Source organism: Salvelinus sp. IW2-2015, linkage group LG32, assembly GCF_002910315.2.
Source record: "Salvelinus sp. IW2-2015 linkage group LG32, ASM291031v2, whole genome shotgun sequence".
NCBI lineage: Eukaryota > Metazoa > Chordata > Actinopteri > Salmoniformes > Salmonidae > Salvelinus > Salvelinus sp. IW2-2015.
The window spans coordinates 31245902-31260599 of NC_036871.1; the positions used below are offsets into that span (position 1 = coordinate 31245902).

A 14698-nucleotide genomic window follows, 5' to 3' on the forward strand; every position below is an offset into this window, starting at 1 on the left:
CCCTCTAGTGGTGCGGGGGCTGTGCTTTGGCAAAGTGGGTGGGTTATATCCTTCCTGTTTGGCCCTGTCCGGGGGTATCATCGGATGGGGCCACAGTGTCTCCTGACCCTCCTGTCTCAGCCTCCAGTATTTATGCTGCAGTAGTTTATGTGTCGGGGGCTAGGGTCAGTTGGTTATATCTGGAGTACTTCTCCTGTCTTATCCAGTGTCCTGTGTGAATTTAAGTATGCTCTCTCTAATTCTCTCTCTCTTTCTTTCTCTCGGAGAACCTGAGCCCTAGGACCATACGTCAGGACTACCGGGCATGATGACTCCTTGCTGTCCCCAGTCCACCTGGCCTTGCTGCTGTTCCAGTTTCAACTGTTCTGCCTGCGGTTATGGAACCCCTACCTGTCCCAGACCTGCTGCTTTCAACTCTTAATGATCGGCTATGAAAAGCCAACTGACATTTATTCCTGATTATTATTTGACCATGCTTGTCATTTATGAACATTTTGAAAATCTTGGCTCTCTCTAATTCTCCTTCTCTCTTTCTTTCTCTCTCTCGGAGGACCTGAGCCCTAGGACCATACGTCAGGACTACCGGGCATGAATGACTCCTTGCTGTCCCAGTCCACCTGGCCTTGCTGCTGTTCCAGTTTCAACTGTTCTGCCTGCGGTTATGGAACCCCTACCTGTCCCAGACCTGCTGCTTTCAACTCTTAATGATCGGCTATGAAAAGCCAACTGACATTTATTCCTGATTATTATTTGACCATGCTTGTCACTTATGAACATTTTGAACATCTTGGCCATGTTCTGTTATAATCTCCACCCGGCACAGCTAGAAGATGATGGCCACCCCTCATAGCCTGGTTCCTCTCTAGGTTTGTTCCTCTTAGGAGTTTTTCCTAGCCACCGTGCTTCTACACCTGCATTGCTTGCTGTTTGGGGTTTTAGGCTGGGTTTCTGTACAGCACTTCGAGATATTAGCTGATGTACGAAGGGCTATATAAAATAAACTTGATTTGATTTAATTCAGCACAATAACAAAACTGCCTGAGTGGCACCAGCACATTAACTGCAGTGAATTCTGCAGATTGTTCCACAAATTAGGGGCAAAAAAACAAAACGCAGATTTTCTCAAATCTGTGGAGACTGGAAGGATCTCTAGTGTTATCCATTCCTGTGAACGGATTTGGTAACTTATGATTTTTATCTTAATGACGTTACATATAGAGGGAGTTTCTGTAAGATTGCTTTGTAAATAAATGAAATTGTAAGAAAGCTGCATTCTGAGGTCCATCCCACATATTTGTACAGACTACAATGAGTCCTAAAATTGTCCCTTGTGACAAATGGTAGACTGCGTCCAAGGGTTTTAAAAGAGGTTGCCGCATGCATGTAAACAATATTACCAAAATCCAATACAGGGAGAAGCGTTGTTTGAACAATCTTTCTCCTACTTTTAATACTAATGCATGATTTATTTAGATAATAAAAAAAACAATCTTGGATTCTAGCTTCTTAGTCAGATTTTTTATATGCATTATGAAAGACAACTTGTCATCAATCCACACACCCAGGTACTTATATTGACGAACAAGCTCAATTTGGGCTCCATTTATAGCGCAAATATGCAAGTCCTCACGGTCAACATTTCTTGACCTAGAGAACAGCATGAGCTTGGTTTTACTTGTATTTACCACTAAATAAAAAGCCTCCGTAATACAGAGAAAACTACAGTAAAAGTTGTAGCCTACACACCAACTATGACAAGACACAGACCATGTTTATGCCTAGCGCCAGCATATTGATGTCATCAAGGAGTCATGGAACAATTTAGTAGATTTTTGAAGGTTACTTACACTAATTCCTGGTGGTGCTGATGGGATCAGATACTAAAAATAAGAGTCACATTAGCCTCTGCAGTAACCTAACAAAGTTCATGTTAGCTTGCAAAGTAACAAATCACATAGCAGCTGCCTAATTACATTGATATGCTATGAAATGTCTCGCAAGCATATTATGAAAGCTAGCTAGCTAGATTTTGGTTTAGATATTTTGGTTTAGAGATGCAGAAACGCTCGTATTGGCATGTATTGAGGAAATTCACAACTTTTTTCTCAGAGAGCATTCAGACCCCTTCACAATTTCCACATTTTGTTATGTTACAGCCGTATTCTAAATGTATAAAAAAAATTAAAATAAAAAAATCAATTGAAATGACATTTACATTCAGACCCTTTACTCAGTACTTTGTTAAAGCACCTTTGGCAGTGATTATAACCTTGACTCATCTTGGGTAGAGCAAGATGACACTACAATCTTGGCACACCTGTATTGGGGGGGGGGGGGTTCTCCCATTTTTCTCTGCAGATCCTCTCAAGCTCTGTCAGGTTGGATGTGGAGCTTTCCTGCACAGCTATTTTCCTGTCTCTCCAGAGATGTTCGATCAGGCTCAAGTCCAGGCTTTGGCTGGGCCACTCAAGGACATTCAGGTGAACCTTCACCCCAGTCTGAGGTCCTGAGCGCTTTGGAGCAGGTTTTCATCAAGGATCTTTCTGTAATTAGCTCTGTTCTTCTTCCCCTCGATCCTGACTAGTCTCAGTCTCTGCTGCAGAAAAACATCCCCACAGCATGATGCTGCCACCACCATGCTTTACCGTAGGGATGGTGCCAGGTTTCCTCCAGACATGACGCTTGGCATTCAGGCCAAAGAGTTCAATCTTGGTTTCATCCGACCAGAGAATATTGTTTCTCATGGTCTGAGTTTTTTAGGTGGCTTTTGGCAAACTCCAAGCAGGCTGTCATGTGCCTTTTACTGAGGAGTGGCTTTCGTCTGCCCACTCTACCATAAAGGGCTGATAGGTGGAGTGCTGCAGAGATGGTTGTCCTTCTGGAAGGTTCTTCCATCTCCACAGAGGAACTCTGGAGCTCTATCTGAGAGACCATCGGGTTCTTGGTTACCTCCCTGACCAAGGCCCTTCTCCCCCAATTGCTCAGTTTGCCAGGCGACCAGCTCTAGGAAGTCTTGGTGGTTCCAAACTTCTTCCATTTAAGAATGATGGAGGCCACTGTGTTCTTGGGGACCTTCAATGCGGCATAATTGTTTTGGTACCTTTCCCCAGATCTGTGCCTCGACAATCCTGTCTCAGAGCTCTACGGACAATTCCTTCAACCRCATGGATTGGTTTTTGCTCTGACATGCACTGTCAACTGTGGGACCTTATATAGACAGGTATGTGCCTTTCCAAATCATGTCAAATCAATTGAATTTCCACAGGTGGCCTCCAAGTTGTAGAAACATCTCAAGGATGATCAATGGAAACAGGATGCACCTGAGATCAATTTTGAAAATCATAACAAAGGGTCTGAATACTTATGTAAACAATGCATCTGTTTATTTTACTTTGCAAAATCTAAAAAACTGTTTTTTCTTTGTCATTATGAGGTATTGTGTATAGATTGAGGAAAACTTTATTTAATCCATTTAAATTTGTAAAAATGTGGATAAAGTCAAGGGGTCTGAAAACTTTATAAATGCACTGTGTTAACATATGAATGGAAATATATAGTGAAAGAGCAGTGGTGAATGTCAGAATTTTTCAACATGGACTCAGGGGAATTCGTATTACTCAGTATATGTTACATTATGAATAGAATAGTGGTTGTACAGTATCATACGAATTAGAGGATGTATAGTATCATACGTCTTACCATGGGGTGGCAGGTAGCCTACTGGTTAAAGCGTTGGGCCAGTAACCGAAAAGTTGCTTAATCGAATCTCCAAGCTGACAATGTAAAAATCTGTCGTTCTGCCCCTGAACAAGGCAGTTAACCCACTGTTTCCCGGTAGGCCGTCATTGTAAATAAGAATTTGTTCTTAACTGACTTGCTTAGTTAAATAAAGGTGTAAAAAAAAGTACATATTGGAGGACGTATTTATCTGAGACCAGGTTGCTTGTTGCGCTGTAACAAAGAATAATTATGGGAAGAATCTACTTTGGCAGTTAGGGAAAATATAAATATTAGGAGAAAAGGTTAGAATAAAACGAACATGTAACTTTTGTATTGCTAGACCAGCAATTTGGGGTGTTCCTGCAGTAGCTATCATCTTGGAGGTGCTCAGAAATACGTAAAGTATTGATGCCACAAGATTGATGATGGGTCAACTCCTAGAGATCTGTTATAACCCATGACTGCAAATAGAGTCGGCTTAGCCTTAGCTAAATCACATTTGGCTCATCATTGTGCACCTGTTATTACAGATAATATATTGAGGCAAAAATTAGACAGTAGCTCAATTGAGTGAACATGAATTTGATTTCAACATATTTGAAGTATAAAATATGCCATTTAGCAAACGCTTTTATCCAGTGATTTACAGTCATGCGTGCATACGAGTGGAGGCTGGTGGGAGGAGCTATAGGACAGGCTCACTAATGGAATTATTGGAACGGAGTCAAACATGCGTGCTTGATACCACTCCATTAGTTCCATTTCAGCCAGTACAATGAGCCGTCCTCCTATAGCTCCTCCCACCAGCCTCCAATGGTGCATACATTTTTAGTATGGGTGGTCCCAGGAATCTAACCAAAGCCTATAATCCTACTGTATTTATCTTTTAATGCAGTCATCGGTTTTCTTTTGAAGCACCTTTTCGCCTTTCGCTTATTTGTAACAATTGAAAAGACATTGGCAACTTAGTATGTGTGGTCGATTTCGTTCTGAAGTTATCGTCGGTCACAGAGACAAACATCTTGATTCTATGTTTTGCAAAGATATTCAGTGTATAAAGTGACACAGAAGGGAAAAGAAGTATCTAATGACGCACTTAGCTGTTCTACCAGTGGTCTGAGGCAGTCGGTAAATAATGAGCATTTTCAAGTGCAACTTTCGCTAACGATGGTTTTGGGAAACAGCGCAGAGGTTTAATGATGCTCCTACGAAGGTTCTAACGATGAACTTAGCCTTAAGAGGCTTTTGGGAAATCAGGCCTAGAGCAGACGCCACGACAAAATAAGCCTTTAATGCATCCTTCTGACAGTCGCACTTGGGAGTGGACACCTACAGTGGCTACAACAGGAAGAAACAATTAGGCTATTATTAGTAATGTCAAAACCAACACTATACACAATTCTCAAGCAATAATGTTAATCATGCAATTTAAGTTACATAGTCAGCCTAGCTTACCGTCGAACTGTGTGGCAACAATTCAACTATCCGTAAACAAAAATAGGGGTTCATTGACTGTTGTCAAAAAGCACAGTTTCACATTTTGTTGCATTGTACTTACACTGCAGTCAGAAGAAATTTTAAAGATGTTTTACAATGCAATCAAATGTCAAATAATTTTTAACCCCAAAATGCACTAACTCAAACTGCTGCTATGATCAAAAATTAACCGTAACTACAGGAGCATATGCGCAAGAAAATTCAAGCTATCATGCAACTGTTGCTTTCCTGGTGAGGCAAAGAAAATACTTAATTCATAATTTAGAAACCAGTGTCATGTTGGAAACCTAAACCTGCTAATCTCAGTACAGTTGAACGGATCAACAATCGATATTAACAGTTCATTAACTGTACAACGCTGAGAAATACACTTTACAACATGCAATCTTACATTCTGACATTGGCAAATTTACATTGATGTTTTTGATGTAGTTTGAGGTTACTGAGAACCGTGAAACTTTTACCACACTGAACACAATTAAATGGCTTTTGTCCACTGTGAAATCGCTCATGTCTTTGGCAGTTGTCCTGCCTTGTAAACATCTTGCCACAGATTCTGCAACTGAAAGGTCTCTCACCCGTGTGAACACTCTGATGTGACTTAAGTCTTTTTTTCTGAGTAAAACTTTTCCCACACTCAATACATCTGTATGGCTTGACTTCAGCATGAGAGTGCTGGTGTGCTTCAAGTTGACAATGGCGGTGGAAGCTCTTTCCACACAATGAGCAGATGAACACTTTTTGGTTTGGTACAGCTCTCCAAACATTTACCATCCTCTTTGTTTTCAATCTGTTCRTATTAAGAATATGCTCTTGGTTGTGTGAGTGTGACTCTGAWGTGCTCTCAGTTGGTCTCAAGAGCCCTTGTGAAGAAGGTCCTGGCTGCTGCATTCTGGGCTGTAAAATCAAGCCCTCCCTCACAACAGGATGCAGAGTATCTCTGTACTGCCCCTGCACAACATGTATGGACTCAGACATGGCATTGTCATGATACACAGGATGCCTCTCAGGCTCCACTTTCAGTGGGACAGTGCTGAATATGTCATCCAGTGGTTTCCCTACAATGGACAAAGACATACAGGAAGGATGGGATGGGATGGGAGCGGGATATTGATCTGCCTGAGATGAGAACATCTGTAAGCATCTCCCTGTAGAGTAAGACCCATCTGGGTGGCCAGAATTATTCCCACTTAGTCCTTGTGTAACAGAGGACCACAGCTGACTATCTCTCTCATCCATTCTAAAGTCCACACTTTCTGTGATTCCTTGATCTTCTATGGTTCCCTGGGCTACATGTTCTTCCACCTGCTCTGCTTTCACCAGAAACTCCAGTCCACTCCTCGCCTCTTCAAGGTGTCCAGACCGCTGCAGCTCATTGAAGCTCTCTACTGGGTTCTCTACGGGCATGGCTTGGGCTTTTTGGTTCTCTTCATCACCTGGAAGTAGAGTAGACTGTTTATATAATTATTAGAAATTATAAAGTCAAAATATTGCTGCGAGCAACAATGAATGGAGTTCACAGGATGACAGAAAGGACATGAGATAATTTGGATAACAAACCAAGTAGTACAGCTGTGAGAGTATTTTGGAACACTAATGTGGAATTTACCAACTGAGATTTAAATCATTTACACAGACAGACATAATAAAAGTCCCAGAAATCAAAGAACCTCAATATACCAATACACTAATGCTGAAAATATTTCACAAAAGTTAACATAAACCAGTCAAACTGACATCCGAATTGGTATATAAACTCAAAACATTAAGTAATGACTTAAGAATGATTACCTCCTGCATTCAAACATACAGCATTAAACTTGCGTCATCCTTGTGATATTGAGAGATAAACATGGTAATGCTTTCACTGATTGCACTTAAAGATAGTCGCAGACTGCGCAAACGGCAGGACTTAAGGTTTTACATTTTCCAGAAAAAAAGATCCACTTCAATACGTTCAGACCACATAATAGCGCAACAATGTGATTATACCGATATACTAATCACAATATTTCACATTGTTTGTCTGCATTATTTAAATCTAACAATTTGCTTGAGACCAAGTCCACTTGATCAATAGTTATTGCTTTAGTATCCTATGGTGCCAATGACATCTATAGAGCCACCAACTGGTCTGGTGCAGCCATCTAATGTTGCAGTGACTTCATATTCACACAGATTCTAAGGACATATACATAAGGTTTACATATGAAATTTCCTCGCCCCATGTCCATCGGTTCAGTTCTTATAGCCCTGATGTGATATGGTGCCTGATAGCTTCGCCAACTTTAAAAGCAGCAACTAATCATTCTCAAATTCATTAGAGGCTAATTCAATGACTTCAAATACAAAATCTGGAGTGAATCTGACGTATGATTCATGAGATATTGCAGATGATTTTGAGCATTAGCATTACATATGCAAAGAATTAGTTAGTGTCCCTGTTCTTTGAGATGTCAATACCAAATTCTGTGTGGTTCATCTTAGGGATGTACATGATAAGGATGAACAGTTTTAAGTTGATAGGCCACTGTGGAGTGGATTTACAGTGGTTTTATAACTGGACACGTAAAATCTGATTATTGATTTGTCAATAACTCAGCCATCTTTTGACCAATCCCTTGTCTTAGTTTGAGAAAAGCTCATGTTAAGACATGTACCATGGGCCTATTTTCATTTGGTCCTATGGTTCACAAGAAAAATATTTGAATAATTTGCATTTAATCAGGGGAGCCCAATTGAGACCAGGGTTTTATTTTCAAATGGTTCCCTGAGGACATAAAATAAAAGATACAACTAGAACATACAAGATAGAATAACAAGATCATTAGAACGTCAAACTTCACCCACAAATTATTAAAGTTTATCAAAACAATTGCACACCTCAGTGAACTCATTTATCATCAGGGTTTTAAACTGCCCTAGTGGCACCAGGGAATCCAAATGTAATTCATTTTGTAAGTGATTCCAAAAATGTCAAGCGTTAAAACTAAAAGTGGATTTACCTAGTTCGGTGGAGACCCAAGGAATGTCAAGAGTTAACCAACCCTGTGAACAGGTTTGGTATCATGTTTTTAGACTTTGACAATGAAGTTAAGTCAGAAGCTTGTATAGTAGAGCTTTCTAAACAAAAAGGGAGTAATGAAGTGATCTACGGGACTTTAATGAGTACCAGTAAACCCTTTGATGCATATTAGTATATTAGCGTATGTGCTAATATGCATCTACTGGTAGAGTGGCACAGCAGTCTAAGGCACTGCATTTCAGTGCAAGAGGCGACACTGCAGTCCCTGGTACGAATCCAGGCTGAACCACATCCGGCCGTGATTGGGAGTCCCATAGGACAGCGCACAATTGGACCAGCGTCGTCCGGGTTTGGCCGGGGTATACCGTCATTGTAAATAAGAATTTGTTCTTAACTGACTTGCCTAGTTAAATACAAATCTTTAAATGCATCAATGTCATTTTGAAACGTTTTTTTTTMGGGGGGGGGGTTACTGTGTTGAGTCCATAGGCCACATTTGGAGTTAATCTGACTTTTAGTCCATGAGAAGTCAATTTTATATGATTAAATTAAGCATTAGTGTTGCATAATCAAAAAAGTGAATTGTTAGTTTACTTATTAACATGGTTCATCATGGTAAAGTCTTTGTGGAGTGGATTTACAAAAGGTCATAAATGAACAAGTAAAATCGAATTTCCTGTTTTATCAATGACTCAGCCATGTCTTAACGTAGTTTGAGAAAAGCTAAGGGTTAGTTACGATATGTAGCATGGGCCTACATTCCGAATTTTGTGTTTTGAGAAGTACACTTTTTTTGAACGGACCTTAAGGGTGCGTTCAGCACGAGGAATGACATCTGCATAAAAAGTTCAAAGTATCTAGTTCAAAGGGACTCCCTAAAAACACACCAGCCATGACCGGAAGTGAATTTCCGTAGCAGGTCAGGAGAACATTTTAGCTAACCCTAACCTAATTCTCCTACGTTTATGCTCCAAACCAGCTACGAAGAAGTTACTTCTGGTTGTAACTGTATGAAGGTGGTGTGTTTTAAAGGGAATCTCATAGGTCTAACGGGGCAACATATGTTTTAAGTGAGACTGGTTATAATATGGCAATTGTGTCATTTCTTTAGACCATGGATTTTAGTTTCGGTGTGGCAAATTAGGAAAAAAAAGTTAACTCGAGCATAAATTATTTGATCAAAAAAGAGAATAACAATAGGTTTCAAAGTTGTGAACCCATAATAAGGTATCAAACAAAACCTTGAACAGTGACAAAATAAGCTGACTTGATAGCACTAAATCGAGTCAGCTCGCCTCACCTTTTTGTGGAGTCCCAATCCGAATTTCCTCAGCATGTTGCCTGTCATTTGTCACTCGTGCTGTTACTTCGCTTTGAGCTTTCCGCAATTCTCTTTCCATCAGCTGTAAACTATTTTGAAGGCCTTCCATCTCATTTTCTTTCCGACACATTTCAAGCCGTAACACGACGGTGCCCTCGTCTACAAGTTTGGTTATTTCTGCGACAGCCGCCTTTGCTAGCACATCCATGATTGCAGCTATTTGTGTACTGAAAGAAACAGTGTTAGACATTGTTTTCAAATAAAATCACCGTTGTTTCACCAAACGAATTTGCAATGCTAGTGCCTCTGTGAAATGTTTAGAACATAATTGTTTCTACAACTGTACAGCTTGTCGAAGCTGGCAAGCAGCACTGTCTGTGAAAGAATATGTTCTCTTTCCAAACGACGGATAACGGAAATGACGACAGAAAAGGTAACCGTAAACGTTCCATTAAATGCCCACATATGGGGATATTTCTGTGAAATCAATCAGAAAACACACAAAAAGACAATTAGTTCTCTGCCTAAGAAGTTTATTCACAAAAACAAATGAAAAACAGAAAATGCATTTGTTTATGGAATTTATATAAATAATGACACAAAACATCTCTAGGCAATGCTCATAAGTTATTACATTTGCTTGCTCATCCTTAACAACACCATGGTTATGCATGAGATGTGATACCTGAGATTTCCATACTTGAGTGTAAATTGACAACTCTTTGCAGATTTATTAAAAGTAATTTGAGGGAGAGAGCATGTGCGAGAGAGGAAGAGAAAGCGAGAGATCAGTTTTCTGAGTAGCCCTGAATCTTAGTAGGACGGTTATAGTCTCAGGCTGATTTATTCACACAGTATAATTAATATTCAGATTATAGTCAATAGTCAGAGACTTCAATCCAAAGACGGAAATGAACTGACTTTTAATGCATTCCAGACTAGTACACTCAAGTTAACCAACAGAATGTGCATACAGTATGAAGATGGAAGAATCACCCTGGAAGGAATGGTGTCCGTTTTACGGGCTCCTGACCAATTGTGCTATTTTTTGGTGCTTCCGCCATCGTTTCCTATGACCAAAAAGAGCTTCTGGACATCAGAACCTCGATTAAGACGAGGACTCCTACTTCAATGAGTCGGAGGTGAAAGACATATTGATTATCCCGGACCAGGCCATAATCCCCAACACTTGAAGCAGGCGAAGACGGTGCTATAGAGGCCGGCGCACAGGCACCCTGATGAGACTACGGTGGCAAATTAATAAACTGCTTCTACCCTCTGTTCTATTGGCGAATGTGCGGTCGCTGGAGAATAAACTGGATGAGCTCCATTCGAGACTATCTTATCAACGGGATATTAAGAAGTGTAATATACTATTCTTCTCTGAGTCATGGCTGAACAAGGACATGGGTAATATACACTATATATACAAAAGTATGTGGAAACCCTTTCAAATTAGTGGATTTGTCTATTTCAGCCACACCCGTTGCTGACAGGTGTATAAAATCGAGCACACAGCAATGCAATCTCTATAGACAAACATTGGCAGTAGAATAGCCTTCCAACAACTCAGTTTGTCAAATTTCTGCCCTGCTAGAGCTGCCCTGGGCAACTGTAAGGGCTGTTATGGTGAAGTGGAAACGTCTAGGAGCAACAATGCCTCAGCTAGGAAGTGATAGGCCACACAAGCTCACAGAACGGGACCGCCGAGTGCTGAAAAATAGTCTGTCCTCAGTTAAAACACTCACTACCGAGTTCCAAACTGCCTCTGGAAGCAATGTCAGCACAATAACTGTTCATCGAGAGCTTAATGAAATGGGTTTCCATGGCCGAGCAGCCACACACAAGCCTAAGATCACCATGTGCAATGCCAAATGTCGTCTGGAGTGGTGTAAAGCTCGCCACCTTTGGACTCTGGAGCAGTGGAAAAGCGTTCTCTGGAGTGATGAATCACGCTTCACCATCTGGCAGTCTGACAGACGAATCTGGGTTTGGCGGATGTCAGGAGAACGCTACCTGCCCAAATGCATATTGCCAACTGTAAAGCTTGGTGGAGGAGGAATAATGCTCTGGGGTTGTTTTTCATGGTTCGGGCTAGGTCCCTTAGTTCCAGTGAAGGGAAATCTTAACGCTACAGCATACAATGACATTCTAGAGGATTCTGTGCTTCCAACTTTGTGGCAACAGTTTGGGGAAGGCCCTTTCCTGTTTCAGTATGACAATGCCCCCGTGCCCAATGCGAGGGCCATACAGAAATGGTTTGTCGAGATCGGTGTGGAAGAACTTCACTGGTCTGCACAGAGCCCTCACCTCAACTCCATTGAACATCTTTGGGATGAATTGGAATGCCGACTGCGAGCCAGGCCTACTCGGCCAACATCAGTGCCCGACCTCACTAATGCTCTTGTGGCTGAATGGAAGCAAGTCCCCGCAGCAATGTTCCAGCATCTATTGGAAAGCCTTCCCAGAAGAGTGGAGGCTGTTATAGCAACAAAAGGGGACCGACTCCATATTAATGGACATGATTTTGGAATGAGATGTTCGACGAGCATACTTTTGGTCATATGGTGTACGTTCAGCCTCCTGCGAATTGAAGGAAAATTATGAAAACACAAAGTGATGAAGGATACATTTTCTTTTTTTTCTTGGTCAATTTTTGGGAAGCCTAACTTCCCTTGGCATCCATGAATACACACCATTGCTTATGTTACAAAAGGCTCTGCACATAGTCAGCCTTGACCATGACTCTCAGTTCCATTACATTACACTTAAGTCATTGTTCGAAGGCGTCTTCTGCAGGGGGGAGTTTTGTTAAAAGCCGCCCCGCTCAGTCTGAACATTAACACGCATCACTTGCAGTACGGTTTTGGATGCATAAGGACGTTATCTTTCATATAGACAAAACAAAAATGTTTTCATTTAAAATTCAATTGATATACACCTTTATAGGGTTAGGGTTCCCATACGGCCATATTTCCATGTTACAGCGCTTGTTTATGAAAAACAGACGGAAGACGTGGTGGACTACCTGTGCTAATTAGCTATCTGCGTCTCCGAATACCTGTGTGTGTCGATTGCAACAGTGTTAAAACCGGTTAAAACAGTGTAAAATAATTGTTTGTTTTACATTTGTGAAATTATTTTGATGTGATATGAAAGTAGAGTGATTTATGTTTCTACACTGAACAAAAATATAAACGCAACATGCAACTGGGAATACAAATATGCATCTGATAGTCACAGATAAAAAAAAAATTTAAGTAGGGGCATGGATCAGAAAAACAGTTTAAACCGGGATTTATCTGTGAAGAGCACACATCTCCAGCATGCCCAGTGGCCATCAAAGTTAAGAATTTGTCCACTGAAGTTGGTTACTACGCCAAACTGCAGTCAGGTCAAGACCCTGGAGAGGACGATTAGCACGCACATGAGTTTCTCCGAGACGGTTTCTGACAGTTTATGCAGAAATTCTTTGGTTGTGCAAACCGACAGTTTTATCAGCTGGTGAAGAAGCCAGATGCGGAGGTCCTCAGCTGGAGTGGGTACATGTGGTCTGCGTTTGTGAGGCCGGTTGGACGTACTGACAAATTCTCTAAAATTAAGTAGGAGGCGGCTTATGGTAGAGAAATAAACATTCAATTCTTTGGCAACAGCTCTGGTGGACATTCCTGCAGTCAGCCTGCCAATTGCACACTCCCTCAAAACTTGAGACATCTGTGGCATTGTGTTGTGTGACAAAACTGCACATTTTAGAGTGGTCTTTTATTGTCCTCAGCATAAGGTGCACCTGTGTAATGATCATGCTGTTTAATCAGTTTCTTGAAATGCCAAACCTGTCAGGTGGATGGATTATCCTGGTAAAGGAGAACTGCTCACTAACAGGGATGTAAACAAATGTGTGCAAAACATTTAAGAGAAATAAGTTGCAAACTATTTTGAAGGCCTTCTATCTCATTTTCTTTCAGGCACATTTCAAGCCGTAGCACTACAGTGCCCTCGTCTACAAGTTTGGTTATTTCTGCAACAGCTGCCTTTCTAGCACATCCATTATTGCAGCTATTTGTGTACTGAAAGAAACAGTGTTAGACATTGTTCTTCAAATAAAATCACCCTTGTTACACAAAAACGAATATGCAGTGCTAGTGCCTCTGTGAAATGTTTACAACATAATCATTTCTACTATTGCACAGCTTTTCAAAGCTGGCAAGCAGCAGTGTTTGTGAGAAAAAAATGAAAGAATAATAATACATATATACACACTACCATTCAAAGTTTGGGGGTTACTTAGAAATGCCCTTGTTTTTTAAAGAAAAGCAAATTTTTGGTCGATTAAAATAACATCAAATTGATCAGAAATACAGTGTAGACCTTGTTAATGTTGTAAATTACTATTGTAGCTGGAAACAGCAGATTTATTATAATTTTAAAAGGCTAATTGATCATTAGAAAACCCTTTTGCAATTTTGTTAGCACAGCTGAAAATTGTTGTTCTGATTAAAGAAGCAATAAAACTGGCCTTCTTTAGACTAGTTGAGTATCTGGAGCATCAGCATTTGTGGGTTTGATTACAGGCAGCAAAATGGCCAGAAACAAAGGACTTTCTTCTGAAACTCATCAGTCTATTCTTGTTCTGAGAAATGAAGGCTAATCCATGCGAGAAATTGCCAAGAAACTGAAGATCTCGTACAATGCTGTGTACTACTCCCTTCACAGAACAGGGCAAACTGTCTCTAACCAGAATAGAAATAGGAGTGGGAGGCCCCGGTGCACAACTGAGCAAGAGAACAAGTACAATAGAGTGTCTAGTTGGAGAAACAGACACCTCACAAGTCCTCAACTGGCAGCTTCATTAAATAGTACCCGCAAAATACCAGTCTCAACATCGACAGTGAAGAGGCGACTCCGGGATGCTGGCCTTCTAGGCAGAGTTGCAAAGAAAAAGCCATATCTCAGACTGGCCAATAAAAAGAAAAGATTAAGATGGGCAAAAGAACACAGACACTGGACAGAGGAACTCTCCCTAGGAGGCCAGCATCCCGGAGTCGCCTCTTCACTGTTGATGTTGAGACTGTTGATAAGATACAATACCAGTCAAAAGTTTGGACACCTACTCATTCAAGGGTTTTTCTTTATTT

At 40.8% G+C, this 14698-nt stretch overlaps 2 protein-coding genes across 3 annotated transcripts in view; one reads left to right on the forward strand and one right to left on the reverse strand.

Moving 5' to 3' along the window:
- Window positions 1-14698, forward strand: part of LOC111956639 (actin-binding protein IPP) — a 390618-nt gene that overhangs the window by 104306 nt on the left and 271614 nt on the right. The window lies entirely within an intron of this gene.
- LOC111956663 (uncharacterized) lies at window positions 4992-9995 on the reverse strand. 2 transcript variants are annotated; one of them, XM_023977196.1, is made up of 2 exons: window positions 9543-9995; window positions 4992-6653 (listed from the first exon to the last, which is right to left on the reverse strand). In XM_023977196.1, exons 1-2 carry the CDS (start codon window positions 9811-9813, stop codon window positions 5605-5607), a joined length of 1320 nt encoding a protein of 439 aa, XP_023832964.1. In that variant the 5' UTR covers window positions 9814-9995; the 3' UTR covers window positions 4992-5604. The 2 variants fall into 2 exon arrangements, with proteins under 2 accessions (XP_023832964.1, XP_023832965.1); XM_023977197.2 differs by having other exon boundaries at window positions 4992-6669.